The 15842-nt window shown below is 35.5% G+C and overlaps 1 protein-coding gene and 1 long non-coding RNA gene across 3 annotated transcripts in view; both read left to right on the top strand.

Annotated features, from left to right (window-relative positions):
* Positions 1 to 13957, top strand: part of LOC128685347 (bleomycin hydrolase) — an 88975-nt gene extending 75018 nt beyond the window's left edge. The window contains exons 9-10 of the mRNA XM_070082853.1: positions 8258 to 8378; positions 9447 to 13957. Coding sequence (XP_069938954.1) covers positions 8258 to 8378; positions 9447 to 9686 — 361 coding nt within the window. The 3' untranslated portion in view covers positions 9687 to 13957. The remainder of the gene's footprint in view (positions 1 to 8257; positions 8379 to 9446) is intronic.
* LOC138852398 (uncharacterized) lies at positions 728 to 6417 on the top strand. 2 transcript variants are annotated; one of them, XR_011391723.1, is made up of 2 exons: positions 728 to 5406; positions 5447 to 6417. It is a non-coding gene; the product is annotated as an uncharacterized lncRNA (long non-coding RNA). The 2 variants fall into 2 exon arrangements; XR_011391724.1 differs by having other exon boundaries at positions 728 to 5414.
* Positions 13958 to 15842: the final 1885 nt, after the last annotated feature.

The raw sequence follows: 15842 nt of genomic DNA, 5'->3' as shown, positions 1-15842 counted from the left end.
AACTGTCCAAATGTAGATCTATGTTCACTCGCATAGCGCTCTGAACGTAGATCTACATTTTTTTATTGCATTCTTTCGTAGAAAATCAAGGTCGGAGCACTATGCGCACAAATGTAGATCTACGTTTGGACATTTTAAGGGTTAACAAATCCATTGAATCCTCCACTTCCCCATCAGTTCTTAAAATAGCGAGGGTCACCCCGATCCACAGAGGAGGAGATCAAACAGACTTGAATAACTATAGACCAATATCTAGCTTACTTCTGCTCTCTAAAATCTTTGAAAAATTAATTCATAGGCAGATCTATTCCTACCTCGTCTCTCAAGACATACTCGACCCCTCTCAGTTTGGATTCAGGACTAATAAAAGCACAAATGATGCTATTATACACATGCTAGAACTAATATACACCACTTTCGAGAAGAAAAAAGTCCCACTGGGAATCTTCATTGATTTACGTAAAGCTTTTGATACAGTTGACCATGATTTGCTGCACATTAAATTAACACAATATGATATAAGAGGGCACTCCCTCAACTACCTAAAGTCATACCTTAGTAACAGAAGCCAATATGTGTATACAAATGGAGCTAACTCTTCCACACAACCAATTACAGTTGGGGTCCCATAAGGAAGTGTCCTTGACCCCCTCCTCTTTCTCATATACATCAGTGACCTACTGAATGCATCACAACTACTCAAACTCGTATTATTTGCAGATGACACAACATATGTCTTCTCTCACCCAAACCCAGTCATACTGGCCAATACACAAATAACCCGCACATATATACTGGCCAACACTGTTAATGTTGAATTGCAGAAAATATCTACCTGGATGATGACTAACAAGCTTACACTCAATACTGACAAAACCTATTTCATTCAGTTTGGAAACAAAGCCACAAATATTCCACTTATCATAACGCTAAACGGATAACCCATCACATGACACGCAGAGGGAAAATTCCTAGGAATCCACCTTGACAGTAGCCTTAAATTCCAGACCCATATACAACAAATTTCCAAGAAAATCTCTAGGACAGTAGGCATACTATCAAAGATATGGTACTATGTTCCACAATCAGCTCTCCTTGCACTATAACACTCACTCATCTACCTTTATCTCACCTAAGGAATTTGTGCATTCAAATTCAAATTCAAATTCAAAATTTATTCTCTTTAAGGATTACAATGCCGAGTTTACAGAATTTGGTTATTGTGTGGTTTACATGTAGTAAAATAATAATTACAGAGTGTACCACTAGAACACCTAGCATGGCTAGGCATTTCGGGCAGACTTAAATTAAATCTTAAGTTTAAAATATTACAAAATTATGAGGTTAGTTGGTATTATGGCTAAGTGACTAAATACTAGTTTGTGAGTTTAGCAATGTGAATGCTTTTGTTTTGGCACTATACATAGTTTCAGTATTGGAGTATCACAGGCCAACTTATGACTAGTTAAGATTCATTATTTTGAGATTGAGATTGATATTTCTGTTTATGGTCAAATGGGTGAGTGAGTGTAAGTGTTAACCACCAGGTGGTATTCGTGTAATTAGTTGACAGGGTGTATCAGGGAGATAAGATGTTTTCTGATGGTAGTTTTGAAGGTGATGAATGTGTCTGCAGTTTTAGAATTTTCAGGTAGGGTGTTCCAGATTTTAGGGCCTTTGACATACATTGAATTTTTGTAAAGGTTTAGTTGGACACGGGGAATGTCATAGAGATGTTTGTGTCTGGTGTTGTGCCTGTGGGTTCTGTCGCAACTATCAAGAAAGCGTTTTAGGTCAAGGTTAATATTGGAATTTAAGGTCCTGTAGATGTAGATTGTACAGTAGTAAGTGTGGATGTACTGAACAGGGAGTAAGTTTAGATCTATGAAGAGTGGGGGGGGTGTGTTGCCAGGGATGGGATTTAGGGATTATTCTTACTGCGGCTTTTTGTTGGGTTATTATTGGCTTTAGGTGTGTTGCTGCAGTTGAACCCCAAGCACAGATAGCATAGGTGAGGTATGGATATACAAGTGAATGGTATAGTGTGAGAAGGGCAGTTTGCGGCACGTAGTATCGTATCTTGGAGAGGATCCCAACCGTTTCGGATACTTTTTTGGTTATGTGTTGGATATGGGTGCTGAAGTTCAGGTTGTTGTCGAGGTATAGGCCTAGGAATTTGCCCTCATTATGCCTGGCAATTAGAGTGTTGTCGATCTTAATGTTAATTTGCGCATCTCCTGCTCTGTTACCAAACATAATGTAGTAGGTTTTGTCAGTGTTAAGCGTAAGTTTATTGGCTGTCATCCAAGTCGATATTTTGATCAGCTCCTCATTAACAATGGTGTTGAGGGTGGCAAGATTAGGGTGAGAGATGACATAAGTCGTGTCGTCAGCAAAGAGAATGGGGTTCAGGTGTTAAGATACGTTTGGAAGATCATTGATGTATATGAGGAAGAGCAGGGGACCAAGGACACTTCTCTGCGGAACTCCAGTATCAAGTGGCTGTGTTGTTGATGCTGTGTCTTTAATGGTGACATACTGTTACCTATTAGTAAGGTAAGATTTGAAATATGCAAGCGCATGGCCTCTTATACCATAATGGTCAAGTTTGTGGAGTAGGATATTCCTTATTTTCCAATGCAGATCTAGCATTTTTATGATTGCATCGTTAGTGCTTTTATTTTTCCTGAATCCAAATTGGCAGGGGTTGAATATGTTTTGTGCCGTAGTAAATGAATATAGTCTCCTGTGCACGAGTTTCTCAAAGATTTTGGATAGCAATGGTAAGTTTGATATTGGCCTATAGTTGTTTAAATCTGTAGGGTCACCACCTTTATGTATTGGTGCAACCATTGCCGTCTTGAGTAGTTTCGGGAAGGTGCTAGTTTCTAGTGACTTGTTAAAAAGTAATAAGATAGCATGCGAGAGGACATGGGCCGCTCTCTTGTACAATAATGGTGGGACATGAGACAGATTCCCTGAGTTATTTTTAAGTGACTTTATAATCTCGGTGACTTCCATGGGCTCAGTTGGAGCAAGATAGAAGGAATTTGGGAAATTCCCATCTAGGTAGTCCCCAGCATGGGCATTGGTGCGTGGGATTTTATTGGCGAGATTAGAACCTATGGTTGAGAAGAAGTCTTTTATCTTGTTAGCTGTGTCAGTGGGATGCAGTGGTGTTTCATTAGGTTTAGTTAGGGCAATATTCTTGTTTTTTTTCAGTTTGTGGGTCCCTAGAATCTGAGAGTGTTTTCCAGGTCTTTTTTATATCTCCTCTTGTGTCAGTGAATCTACTGGAGTAGTATAGTTGTTTGGCTTTCTTTATTACTTTGGTGAGGACTGATGAATAGTGTTTAAGAATATCTTTGTGTATTAAGCCCTGGCTATATTGCTTTTCATATTCGTGTTTCTTATCAATGGATTTCAGAATGGTGCTGGTTAGCCATGGGCAACCAAGCCGTTTGTTTGTGATCTGTTTCGTTTTTATAGGACAATGTTTGTTGTATAGTCTAAGTAATTTGTTAAGAAAAATGTCTGTCCAGTCATCAATACCATTGGTCTTGGAGAATTCTGTAGGCCAGTCAACAGTCTCTAGGTCAGCTGTGAACTTCCTTATTGAGGCCTCATCATGGAGTCTAAATGAAACTTTGTTGTATTCAAGTGGTGGTTTACTAATGTTTGTCAAGAGGAAGGTAAGGTAGTGGTCTGTAGTGCTATCTTTGATTATCCCTGATTTAAGGGGGGCTAGTATATTGGTCCATATGTGGTCTATTATGGTTGCACTTGTTTCAGTGAGCCTGGTTGGTTTAGTTATTGTTGGTATGAGAAGTGTGTTGTTCATATTGTTGATGAAATCAGTTACAGGCTGATCATCTAGTAGGCCAAGGTTGATGTTGAAGTCTCCAGCTAAGAGAAGGTGGTGCTTATTCATTTGTCTGTTTGTTATTAGTGCCTTTAGTTTCTCACTGAAATTTGGGATGTTTGTGTGAGGTATCCGGTAAATGGCACCGATTGTAATAGGCGTCTTAAGGTTTTTTACAGTAAAATTAGCAAAAATGTATTCTCCATATTCATCACTAAAGCAAGTGGTGCTAATACAAGATAATTGGTTAGAGTAATAGATTGTAATACCACCCCCAACTTGGTATGGTCTGCAGTTGTGGATTGCTGTGTATCCTGGTAGAGGGTAGATATCTATTGTGTCCTGCTTAAGCCAGGTCTCAGTAAGAATAATGCAGGAGAAGGGTGTCTTTAGTGATTCAAGGAGTGCCAGGAGGTCATCATAGTTGTCATCATGTTGTAGTTAAGTACTGATAGACTTTTAGCATTGTTTAGGATAGTGCTGGCTTGTGATGCTGTGTAGTAAAGGCAGTTACTTTCCAATAGGTTTTGATTGTGTGTCAGATTATGGAGGTTTATATCAGGGTCAACGTGATCAATCATCTTCTAGGTTTAAATTATGGTTATTTATATTCTGAGTTGTGGGTTGAGTTTTAGTACTGATATCTGTAGTGGTGGGAAGTTTGGACAAGTGTATAGCTATAACATTTTGGTCATGTAGAGTATAGTCACTAATACACATAATGGAGTTGGTGTTGTCTATGTGTTGTGCTGGAATGAGCTAAAGTACAACTAGGTATAAACTAATAATATAAAAATACAATTTAAAAATAGCACAAGACTCTCACTTGTAATTGCACTAAGGTCTAATGTAATGACTTTGGTATAGTCTATGTATTGAGCTAGAATGAGCTATAGTACAACTAGGTTTAATCTAATAATATAAAAATACAAATTAAAAATAGCACCAGACTCTCACTAGTAATTACACTATGGTCTAATATAATGAATTTGGTATTGACTATGTATTGAGCTAGAATGAGCTATAGTACAACTGAGTTTAATCTAATGATATAAAAAAGGCACAAGACTCTCAATTGTAGTTGGACTAAGGTCTTATATAAGTTGTTTACAAGAATTAGAGTATAACTAGATTTAAGTTGACAAGATAAAATATGCAAGTTAAGGTAGCAAAATAATAAAAAAAAGTAGAAAAAAAATATATGAGGTAGTTGGTACTAGTTAGCAAAAGATAGTTAAGGGCCTTGAACAATAATATAATTGAAATATACACTAATTGCACACACAATATAGTCACTAAGATATGAAAACAATCTTAGAATAGGACTTATAATATGAACTTATAATATAAAAATACAAATTGAAATGGTACTTGCAATTGCACTAGGGTCTGGTATAGGTTGTTGACAAGATCAAGAGTATAACTAGATTTAAATTGACAAAATAAAATTCACAAATTAAAGTACCAAAAGAATAATAAGTAAAAAATAACAATGGCAATGTCTTGGTTATAATATGATAGTAAGATGGTAGACAGGTACACAGGTACACAGGTACAGAGGCACACAAGTGCACAGGTACACAGGTACAAAGGATAATATAAAGGTTGGAGTTGAATATACAAACTTGGAAATTTGGCAACAAAATGTTATGGGAAGTATAAAATAATGATTAATGTACAAAAGTAAAATTGACTGGTAGTAAATATGGCATTTAATAAAATTTTAGTAAGTAATAATGATTACAAAATAAGTGAAAAAGTAATGTTTATTTCTTTCAAAATTGCACTGGTAGTTATACTTGAGGTTATTTGGCAGTACAAGGTAATTAAGAGTACTCTAAGATAGTCAATGTGGTATTAAAACTGGTTAAGGTAATTAGACAAGTAATGGTTATTAAATGATGTCAAAAATGTTAGAGAGTAAATTGTATTGATAGTAAAAATGGTAATTATTAATTTTAGTAAGTAATATCAATTGATAGTATTTAAAAAAATAGGTAGTAATATGGACAGAGAAAGTATCGATTCAGCTAATATTTAAGCAAACAATAGTAAATAAGAAAATTAGATAAGGTGACTTATGCTTACTAGTAAAATCACAAAATGAGGTAGTTGATTATTTAATTACTAAGAGATTGTACTACGAGATTTGAACAATAATGGAGCAAAACATACACTACATTCATAGGCTTTTAGGTTGGACATTTAGTTATTCTCTGTAAGATCAGTATCCCTGAGAAATCGTGATAGATCATTCTCGTTCGTGATTGTGTACAGTTGACCTACATTTGTTTTCCTAACTAGAATTTTCCCATCCCGTGTGAAGCATTGGTGTATTGTGTCATTATTCTCCCGCTTAAGTTTTCTGACTCTATACAGGAGGTTCTGACGTTTTTTGGTAAGACACTCGTTTATGTATACCTCTTTCTTTACTTTAATAGATGCAATAATTAAGTCTTTTTTCCTGTCATGTGAGTGGAATATAAGCATAACACTTTTTCCACCATGGGATCCTAGTAATCTGGCTTCTTTTATTTCTGACTCTGGTACAGTAACACTTGTTTGGTCCTTTATGATCTGCAGAGTAATTTCTTTACTGTTTGTTTGGTTCATATCACTGGGAAAAAGTGGACTGTTAACTATTACTGCGTCCGATAGTTTATCTTGCTCAGTTTTATCTTCTTGGAGAGCAATGGGGATCAACAACATTAAATCACCTAAGACCACTAATAACCCAGCAAAAGGCTGCAGTCAGAATGATAACAAATTCCCACTCCAGACAGCATACTCCACCAATATTCAAAAGTCTAAAACTGCTCGCCGTAAAGAACATCCATACTTATTCTTGTGCCTACTACATCCATAGAACACTACACTCTAACATAAACCCTTCACTCAAACTTCTCACCAACCTTAACAGGATGCACGACCATAACACAAGACACAAATCACTTTTTGATGTGCCCTGTGTCCACATCACACTGTGTAAGAACTCTATGCACATAAAGGTCCCCAAAATTTGGAATTCATTACCAGTAAATACTAAAGTAACCCAGTCTGAACATCAATTTAAGACTTTTCTCAAAAATCATCTACTCACCCTAAACTAAATATTCAGTACTCAGTACTTAAATTTGCCAAAAGATCTCCCAATTACCTAAATCTTAACACCTCAAAATTTAGATACCAAAAGTTCATACATAACTTAATACTACTACATTGTAGTATAAATACCTGTACAAAACTATACTGCCTTACACCATATTGTAGCATTCTCTTACTGTAAACTACTTTCACCAATGCTCAGTATTATATTCCAGTAATATAACTTAAATATTTACTATTGAAATACACAACCTACAAAATACTTTCAAATTATCCCATTGTAATATCCCGAGATTGTAACATGAGTAAACTTACTGTCTGCTTTAAATAAAAACAGATGTACAACTTAAACAAACTATGATCAATTTCTCTAGTATTAAGTACAGTAGTCTGTAAGCCATTAATTTAGTCTGCTCATAATGCCATGGCATGATAGTGGCTCTCTTTGCACTGCAACTCATTATTGTAATTACAGAATTTCAATGTAAACTTACAGGGAAATAAAAATTGTATTGTTAATTTAGTATACAGGAGAAGGGGTTCCTAGCCCCTCGCTCCTGGCATTTTAATCGCCTCTTACGACACACAAGGCTTACAAAGGAAGAATTCTGTTCCATTTCCTCATGAAGATAAGAGGAAATAAACAAGAACAAGAACTATTAAGAAAAATAAAAGAAAACTCAGATGGATATGTATATATAAATGTGTATACATGCATGTGTAGTGTGACCTAAGTGTAAGCAGAAGTAGCAATATATACCTGGTATCCTGCATGTTTATGAGACAGAAAAAGAGACACCAGCACTCCTACCATCATGTAAAACAATTACAGGTTTCCCTTTCACACTCGCTTGGTAGGATGGTAGTACCTCCCTGGGTGGTTGCTGTCTGCCAACCTACTACATAGAATATAATTTTTTTTTTTAACGTCGTCCGTTTCCCACTGAGGCAAACTGGCCCAAAAAGAAATAAATGTAAGTTTGAATTGCTGTAGTGTGACAGCCAGCACTGTAAGAGATGACTACCTCCTTTGTTCCCTTGCCTGTACTCACAAGAGAGGAGGAAGGAGGAAAAGAGAGAGAGAAAGAAATGGAGGAGGGGAGAGAGAAGGCTGGTTAACCCTTCAACTGCACCAGTCACAAATCAGCGATTAAAGAAGAATCACTGTATATGTATATGAATTTGAAATATATTTAAATACTGCTTTATTATCTTACTTAATAATATAGTACATATTTAGACATTCAGTAAAGTATTTATGAAGTGCAAACTTGAATGTGTGTCCCACAGCCACAACTTTAAAGCAGCATTTGGAGTGGATGTAAATGTTGGACTCAGCAAAGCAGACCGTCTTATTTATGGTGAATCCCTAATGACTCATGCTATGGTCTTCACTGCAGTTACCCTTACGGTAAGCCTTATTCTCTTGAAATGTTTTCATTTGCATTTAGGTTTATTCTATTTTTCTTGTTTCTATAAAATTGTCCATTATTGAACCATTGACCTGCTTTATTCCCACCCCCAGTTTAGACACTATACTTCCTAGCCTCTAAACCTAGAGTCTGTCTAGCCAGTTTCTCAAGAGTTCCTTCATAGATATTATCTTGGCTTATACTTCAACATCCTTTGTACCTTCATAAATACTATATTATCTCAGTCATACTCCAATATCCCAGATATATTTGTAGATATTATGTTGCCCACACTTTCTAACATCGCTTGTGGCATGCAGCTGGCTGTGGAACACATTTTTGTAATTATCTGGGTGCCTATAGTGATCTCGGGGAACTTTTGTGAGAGTCTTTCGATTAAAAATGAATGAGTTTTAAATTAATGCTGTCTGTTTTAGCTTACCATGGTAGCATGTGTTTGTGTTGTGCATTTTATTCATAATTTTATCTGTATTTTTATTGTATATTTTAAATATTTTTATTGCTATGAGCACTGAATGACTTACACAATCAAATTGCTGTTTAAATACCTTTACTACATTCCAGCATCTCAGTTACTGTGACTTCATATATATCATCTTGTTCACAATTTATCATGTCAAAATAACCTTTACAATTGTATAGAAGACTAAGCAGTGAATAACTGTAAGCAATATTTGATAAAGCACTAAGAAATGGACTCTGTTAAACTTTGCAAATTATATTTTCTTTTTGTATTGCTAGAATTTTCTTGTACAGATAGTGTTATCATTAAAAATTGTACCAATAGCTTAGAGAGGAAGGATTTGGTTTGGGAAGAGGACAGGATAACATATTAAATAATAAGGAGATGAAGATATTCCTACTAGTGGAGTGGTAGATTAGCTTTTAACAATGGGTTGCAGAGTTACTGTAGGCTCAAAGTGAGCTAAAAGAATAACAAAATTTCAATTGTAGGGGTTAAGTTCGGGATGCAATCTAAATCAGCTTCAGGATATCAATTTACATATTTTCATTTACTCAGTCATCTCCTTCCTTATTTTTCATAGGAATCTGGGACTCCTGAAAAATGGCGTGTAGAAAATAGCTGGGGAGAAGACAGAGGAGAGAAGGGGTATCTTATCATGACTTCCGAGTGGTTCCGTGAGTTTGTATTTGAAATTGTAGTGGACAGGAAACATGTCCCGGAAGAAGTTTTGGCAGTGTTCACCCAGGAGCCAGTGGTACTACCTGCATGGGACCCTATGGGATCTCTGGCCTATCAGGTTACACCACACACGCATCTTTAATTTACCTTGAAGTTAAGAAGCTAATATGTATGATAATGAATTTTTGTAGGGGTTTATAACAGAGGCTCAGAGTTAGTTCAGGTAGATAGTGTACCTTTGTGAATTAAAATATTGGAGTCACTTCATGCAGAATCTGATCATGGCTTGTTTTTACCAAGCATAGAGATTTGCACCTCACTGTCAGTGACTTGACTATTAACACCTTGAATATCACATGGTAAATCTGTGACTATCAGGTGACTTGCTTGAATGTAGAAAATTAACTTATAATATTTTTTTACTTGAATTTTGTCTATAGAATACATGATTTTTTATCAGAATGTATTGAAGGCATTGTTCCTCTACAGTATTATTTTAACACTACTCATTCTGTACAACTTTTACAATATACATAGATTATTCTCTGGAAAGTATACAGAATATGAAGGATGATGCCACATTCATGTCTACAATAATAATTTCTAAATGAACTTTTAAATAGATAACTTACCTCATGACTCTTTGGTAGGTGAAAGTACTGTATTATCTGCATATATCTGATATCAAAAGGTTTTTAATTGCCTCTATCTAATGCCACACAATTTTTTTATTTGTTTTCATTTTTATTTGAGTTACATATTTTTATGTATTTTGACTCCACAAGCATAGATCTTTTTCCTATGTTTAGTTAGTTTAATTTGATTATTTTTTATGAAACTTTACCTTATCTGTTTAGAATTAACTCTTACTTTTAATCCTAATCACCCTATCATGTACACTCTACCGTAGTTCACTTAATATTTTCTGTATATGTAATGCATGTATCTACATTTTTTTTTTCGACGAACTGGCCGTATCCCACCGAGGCAGGATAACCTCGTATAGATTTCCGTTAACGTTGTAAAATTCACGCATTGTGCAATGAATGAAACTGAAACTATGTGGAATAAAGCAACTGTAAGAGAGAGAGAGAGAGAGAGAGAGAGAGAGAGAGAGAGAGAGAGAGAGAGAGAGAGAGAGAGAGAGAGGTAGAGAGAGAGGTAGAGAGAGAGGTAGAGAGAGAGGTAGAGAGAGAGGTAGAGAGAGAGGTAGAGAGAGAGGTAGAGAGAGAGGTAGAGAGAGAGAGAGAGAGGTAGAGAGAGAGAGAGAGAGGTAGAGAGAGAGAGAGAGGTAGAGAGAGAGAGAGGTAGAGAGAGGTAGAGAGAGGTAGAGAGAGAGAGAGAGAGGTAGAGAGAGAGAGAGAGAGAGAGAGGTAGAGAGAGAGAGAGAGAGAGGTAGAGAGAGAGAGAGAGAGGTAGAGAGAGAGAGAGAGAGAGGTAGAGAGAGAGATAGAGAGAGAGAGGTAGAGAGAGAGAGGTAGAGAGAGAGAGGTAGAGAGAGAGAGGTAGAGAGAGAGAGAGGTAGAGAGAGAGAGGTAGAGAGAGAGAGGTAGAGAGAGAGAGAGGTAGAGAGAGAGAGAGGTAGAGAGAGAGAGGTAGAGGGGTAGAGAGGTTATTAATAAAGAATGAGTGATAAATATAGAATGATAGGAGAGAGATAGAGATTGATGAGGGAATAAATATGAGTAAATGACTGAGTGAAAATTTAACAGCTCTGTTTTTTGCCCTTATTATAGAAAAAAATATAGGGATGATTTTATAAGAAACGTAAATACATCTGTAGTAAACAGTTCCCTTATTACAGTATATATAAAAGTTCATTTATGGGAGCAAAAACTAGCTATGCTTCCTGGGTAGGGTTCCTACTTGAGGGAATGAAATCTGTTAGTCTGAGCTGGAAGATTTAAGCAGGGCAATGGGAATACCTTTAAAACTGCTGTGGCAGTTTTACGTTATGTTTCAACAATGGTGAGATTACAGTTACTTTGGAATTGCTATTTCTCAGGATAGCCTTTCACACAGAGGAAACCCAGGATTGATGAAGATAGTATCATGACACTGAATTGGAGGGGAAGGGGAGAGGGGGTGAGATAACTGTGCATACATGCATTAAGAAACCAGTATTTGAGGTATATTATATAGTTCCAATAACTAGCAACTGCCAGTTACAGGTTCTCTTACTTTTTATACAGTTATGATTAAAAAAAAATTGCAGGTGTGGTGCAAGTGATCAGCAGAGGTGGTAACTAGGGGTGACCTGGGGATTTATTGTTGTATGCACTTGCTGTAACACAACATCAGAGTTCTTTAAGTTTCACATAACATTTAGACTGGTAGTTTTTTTTTTTCCATCAGCAGTGGTGGTGATAAATGAGAGATGAGGGGAAGGTGGAAAAAGCCTCACTCCAGGAATTTCCATTTCATTATTATGATATTATTTGGCGAAACATTTTAACTTTGTTAATTTTATTTTATTGAAAAACTTGCTTTTTCCTGTCTAGTTTATTTTGAAGTTTCATAACAGTTCTTAGCAGTTTTATGCATTTTTATTTAAATCTTAGTCTACATGTGCTCTGCTCAGATATCACCAAGTGATGAAAATGAAGATGACTTTAAATCACGGTCTCCAATTGAAATGGGGCCCACTTTAATATTCAAAGAAGAATTACAAAAGCTACTAGAGGTCGGCCATCACTAATCCGGCAATCAGTTATCCGGTTCCATCAGTAATCCGGCACTAATTTTGGCTAGCATAATTTCAAATTTTATCATTTAACCCTTTCAGGGTCCGTCCTGTAGATCTACAGCTTTACGTTCAGGGTCCAAACCGTAGATCTACGCCATGAGCTCAGCTCACTCTGATAAACTGTGAGTGGTACATTTGGGCCTAGATATGAGAGAATACATCTATGTGGTATGTGTGCACCACATAAAACAGATCCTGCAGCACACTGTGTATAATGAGAGAAAAAAACTTAAATCATGATTTTTCGATTAAAACAGCAACTTTGCAGTGTTTTTTCGTATGTTTTTTATAGTTGTATTTGCGATTTCTTGGTCTCATTTGATAGAATGGAAGACATATTACAGAAATAGAGATGATTTTGATTGGTTTTAGCACTGGAAATGGCTTGAAACTGAGCTCAAAGTAGCGGAAATGTTAATTTTTTGCCGATATTCAAGAGTAAACAAACGACCTCACACGTCTAATACACGTCAGCTGGTGGGTCTAATATACATTCACAAATATGGCGATGATATTTATACAATTATTACAGTATTGCATAACAGTAAATCTTCTATTTTTTGGTGTGAATAAAAATTCATTATGTGAATAAAAAATAAAAATGGAATTTATTTGTAAAGCCTCAAAACAACTAATGAACAGATGAAACGTTAGTTTAGTGCCAGGAATACCTACATTGTTTATTCTGGACCCTATTTTGAAATTGGAATATTTTGAACTTTGTGTTAAATTGGCCAAATTAACAATTTCCGATCACTTTATTTTGTAGTTGAAACAGTTGACTTGGCGATTTCTTGTGCTCAATCGATAGAATAGAAGTAATACTAGTGAAATAGCTAAGAATTTGGTTGATTGGAATAATGTAATTGGCCTAAAATGGGAGTCAAAGTCGGCAAAATCGCCGATTCGTAAATGTCGCTGACACATCAAAATTCGCGAGAGCATAATTCCGTCAATTTTCCACCAAATTTCGTACTTTTTGTTTTATTACCTTCACAAAAAGATTCTCTACGATTTCATAAGAAAAAATAAATTTTTTTTTTTTTTTTTTAAATTCTTGGACACTGGTGTGTGACTCCAGATTTGGGCCTTGGACCCTGAAAGGGTTAACTGACTCAGAAATTGTGCAGAAAGATGTAAATCCACAGCAGCAAGCCAGTGGAGGAGAAAACAGTGATGAAAATGAGGAAGATGTAGCAGAAAGGGTCTCTGTTGATAGGTTAATTAAGTGTATTCTAACCTAACCACTCTGTAATCTGGCAAACTCACTAATCCGGCACACTACAGGTCCCAATGATACCGGATTAGTGATGGCCGACCTGTACTGAATGTTGTAATAAAAAGCTTTAGGGTTTTAAAACGTTTTACATAAGAACTAAGCTATCCACTCTAGGAAATATGTAGAATCTAATTACAAGAAAGTAAACTGGTGGAAAAAACAGAAAATAGCACACATTGTGCTGATATAAAAAAGTGTAAATAATAAAAAAATTATTAACCAAAATGATTTTATTTTTTTATTAACACATTGGCTGTTTCCCACCAAAACAGGGTGGCTCGAAAAAGAAAAACTTTCAACATGTTTCACTCCATCACTGTCTTGAAATGATACTTTGTAAAAAAAAAAAAAAAAAAGATTGAACGATACAAATTTTCATAAATGGTAATGCCCATGGTTAAATGTAGTATTTTAGGTAGACTTGAGATTAAGCACCCATAAAAATTATTGATAGAATAGTTAAGGCTAGATTATATATATGTGCATAGTGTAAAATAATTACAGTACGGTATACAAGGATATGAAAATTAACTACAGAGATTGTTTAAATAACAAAAGCAATATTAGAGTGTACATCAATGCACATTGTAACACAATTAATTTACATGAAGATGAGATAATTAAATTCAGTGATTACACTAATTAACAGAACTGACTATTTCATCAGTAATGTCAAAATGAAGAGACAATATAAAATAGAAATAAAATGGGCATATTAAAAAAATAGAGATGAGAGTGTATGAGTATGAATGCTGAATGGAAACTTGATAGGTAGGTTACATACATAACATTAGTTCAGGAGTTGGTTTTTAGCAATATTTTTTAAGTCATTGCCAAACAGGAAACTTAAAATCTTCTGGTGGAGAGTTCCAAATTTTGGGGCCTTTTATGCTCATTGAGCTTCTACTTGAGTTAAGTCGAACACATGTGTTCGACTTATAGGCATGTGTTATGCCTATAAGTTCTGTTGCAACTCTAAGAAGAGCTTCAGGTCTGAGTTTATATTTGTATTGATTGTCTTACATTTATACAGTAGTATGCACAGTAATGAGTGTATGTTGAGGAAATATCTTCTTCTCTCAACAAACTGGCCGTATCCCACCGAAGCAGGGTGGTCCAAAAAGAAAAACAAAAATTTCTCTTTTTAACTTTAGTAATGTATACAGGATAAGGGGTTACTAATCCCTTGCTCCCAGCATTTTAGTCGCCTCTTACGACACGCATGGCTTACGGAGGAAGAATTCTGTTCCACTTCCCCATGGAGATAAGGAAATATATATTTTTAAAAATTGGAGGTGTGTGTGTGTGTTGCCTGGAACCTAATTGAAGGATCATTTTAATTCCAGTTTTTTGTTGTATTACTATTGGGTTTAAATGATTTGCTAGAGTAGATCCCCATGTGCAGATAACATAAGTGAGGTAGGGAGAGTTTAGAGAGCAACAAAGAGAGTGTAATGATGTTTGGGATACGTACATGGCATATTTTAGAAAGGATACTCATGTAATTGGAGATCTTAGTTATGTGCTGGATGGATGTGTTGAATTTTAAATTGGTCAAGGTGTAAACCTAAGAATTTTCTCTTATCTTGTCATTCAATGTGTGTATTATTTACTTTTATGTTAAATTGCATATTTTTTTTAGCTTCTTTCCCAAACACCATGTGGGTCTTGTCAGGAGAAGTCTGTATCACTGACAGGTACAGAAAAAATACTTGAAAAGAGTGAATAATGCACATGGAGAGCAGAAGCATGCTACAGTAACTTAAATAGTTTAGTTTCTGATCAGCAGACTTTTATATGTAAAATCTGTTAAATTTAACTAACACAACAGTCACAAAAATTATTCTAGGGGAAAATATTGATCAGTAAAGTTCATGTACTTGAAGTGCAAAACTGCTTTTTAGACTCCTGCAAGATTAATCTGAAAGCTGTAAAACTTGGTAGGAAATTTTCTGTTTCAAGAGGAAAATGCAAACAGTGAAAGAGTTGCAATGTTCTCATGGGCAAATGTCAAATGTCACTTTCCTTAATTTATATTTAACTCTATAGTTATATTTATATTTAGACGGCACATACACACCACCTTTATTCAAAGCTCTGAACTTACTAAATATATAAGCTATTCATACAGTCTATGGGTCACTTTGCATTTTTAGAACCATGAACTATAATTCTAATCCTGTCTTAAGACTCTTAAGAGAGCAACAACAAAACCCCTAAGCATCACACAAGGAATATATTTGATATTTCACTCTTACAACAAAAACTTTGGA

The sequence above is a fragment of the Cherax quadricarinatus genome, chromosome 8, assembly GCF_038502225.1.
Source record: "Cherax quadricarinatus isolate ZL_2023a chromosome 8, ASM3850222v1, whole genome shotgun sequence".
Lineage (NCBI taxonomy): Eukaryota > Metazoa > Arthropoda > Malacostraca > Decapoda > Parastacidae > Cherax > Cherax quadricarinatus.
The sequence above is the reverse complement of the archived record's forward strand: the minus strand, read 5'-3'. Positions and strand labels throughout refer to the sequence as shown.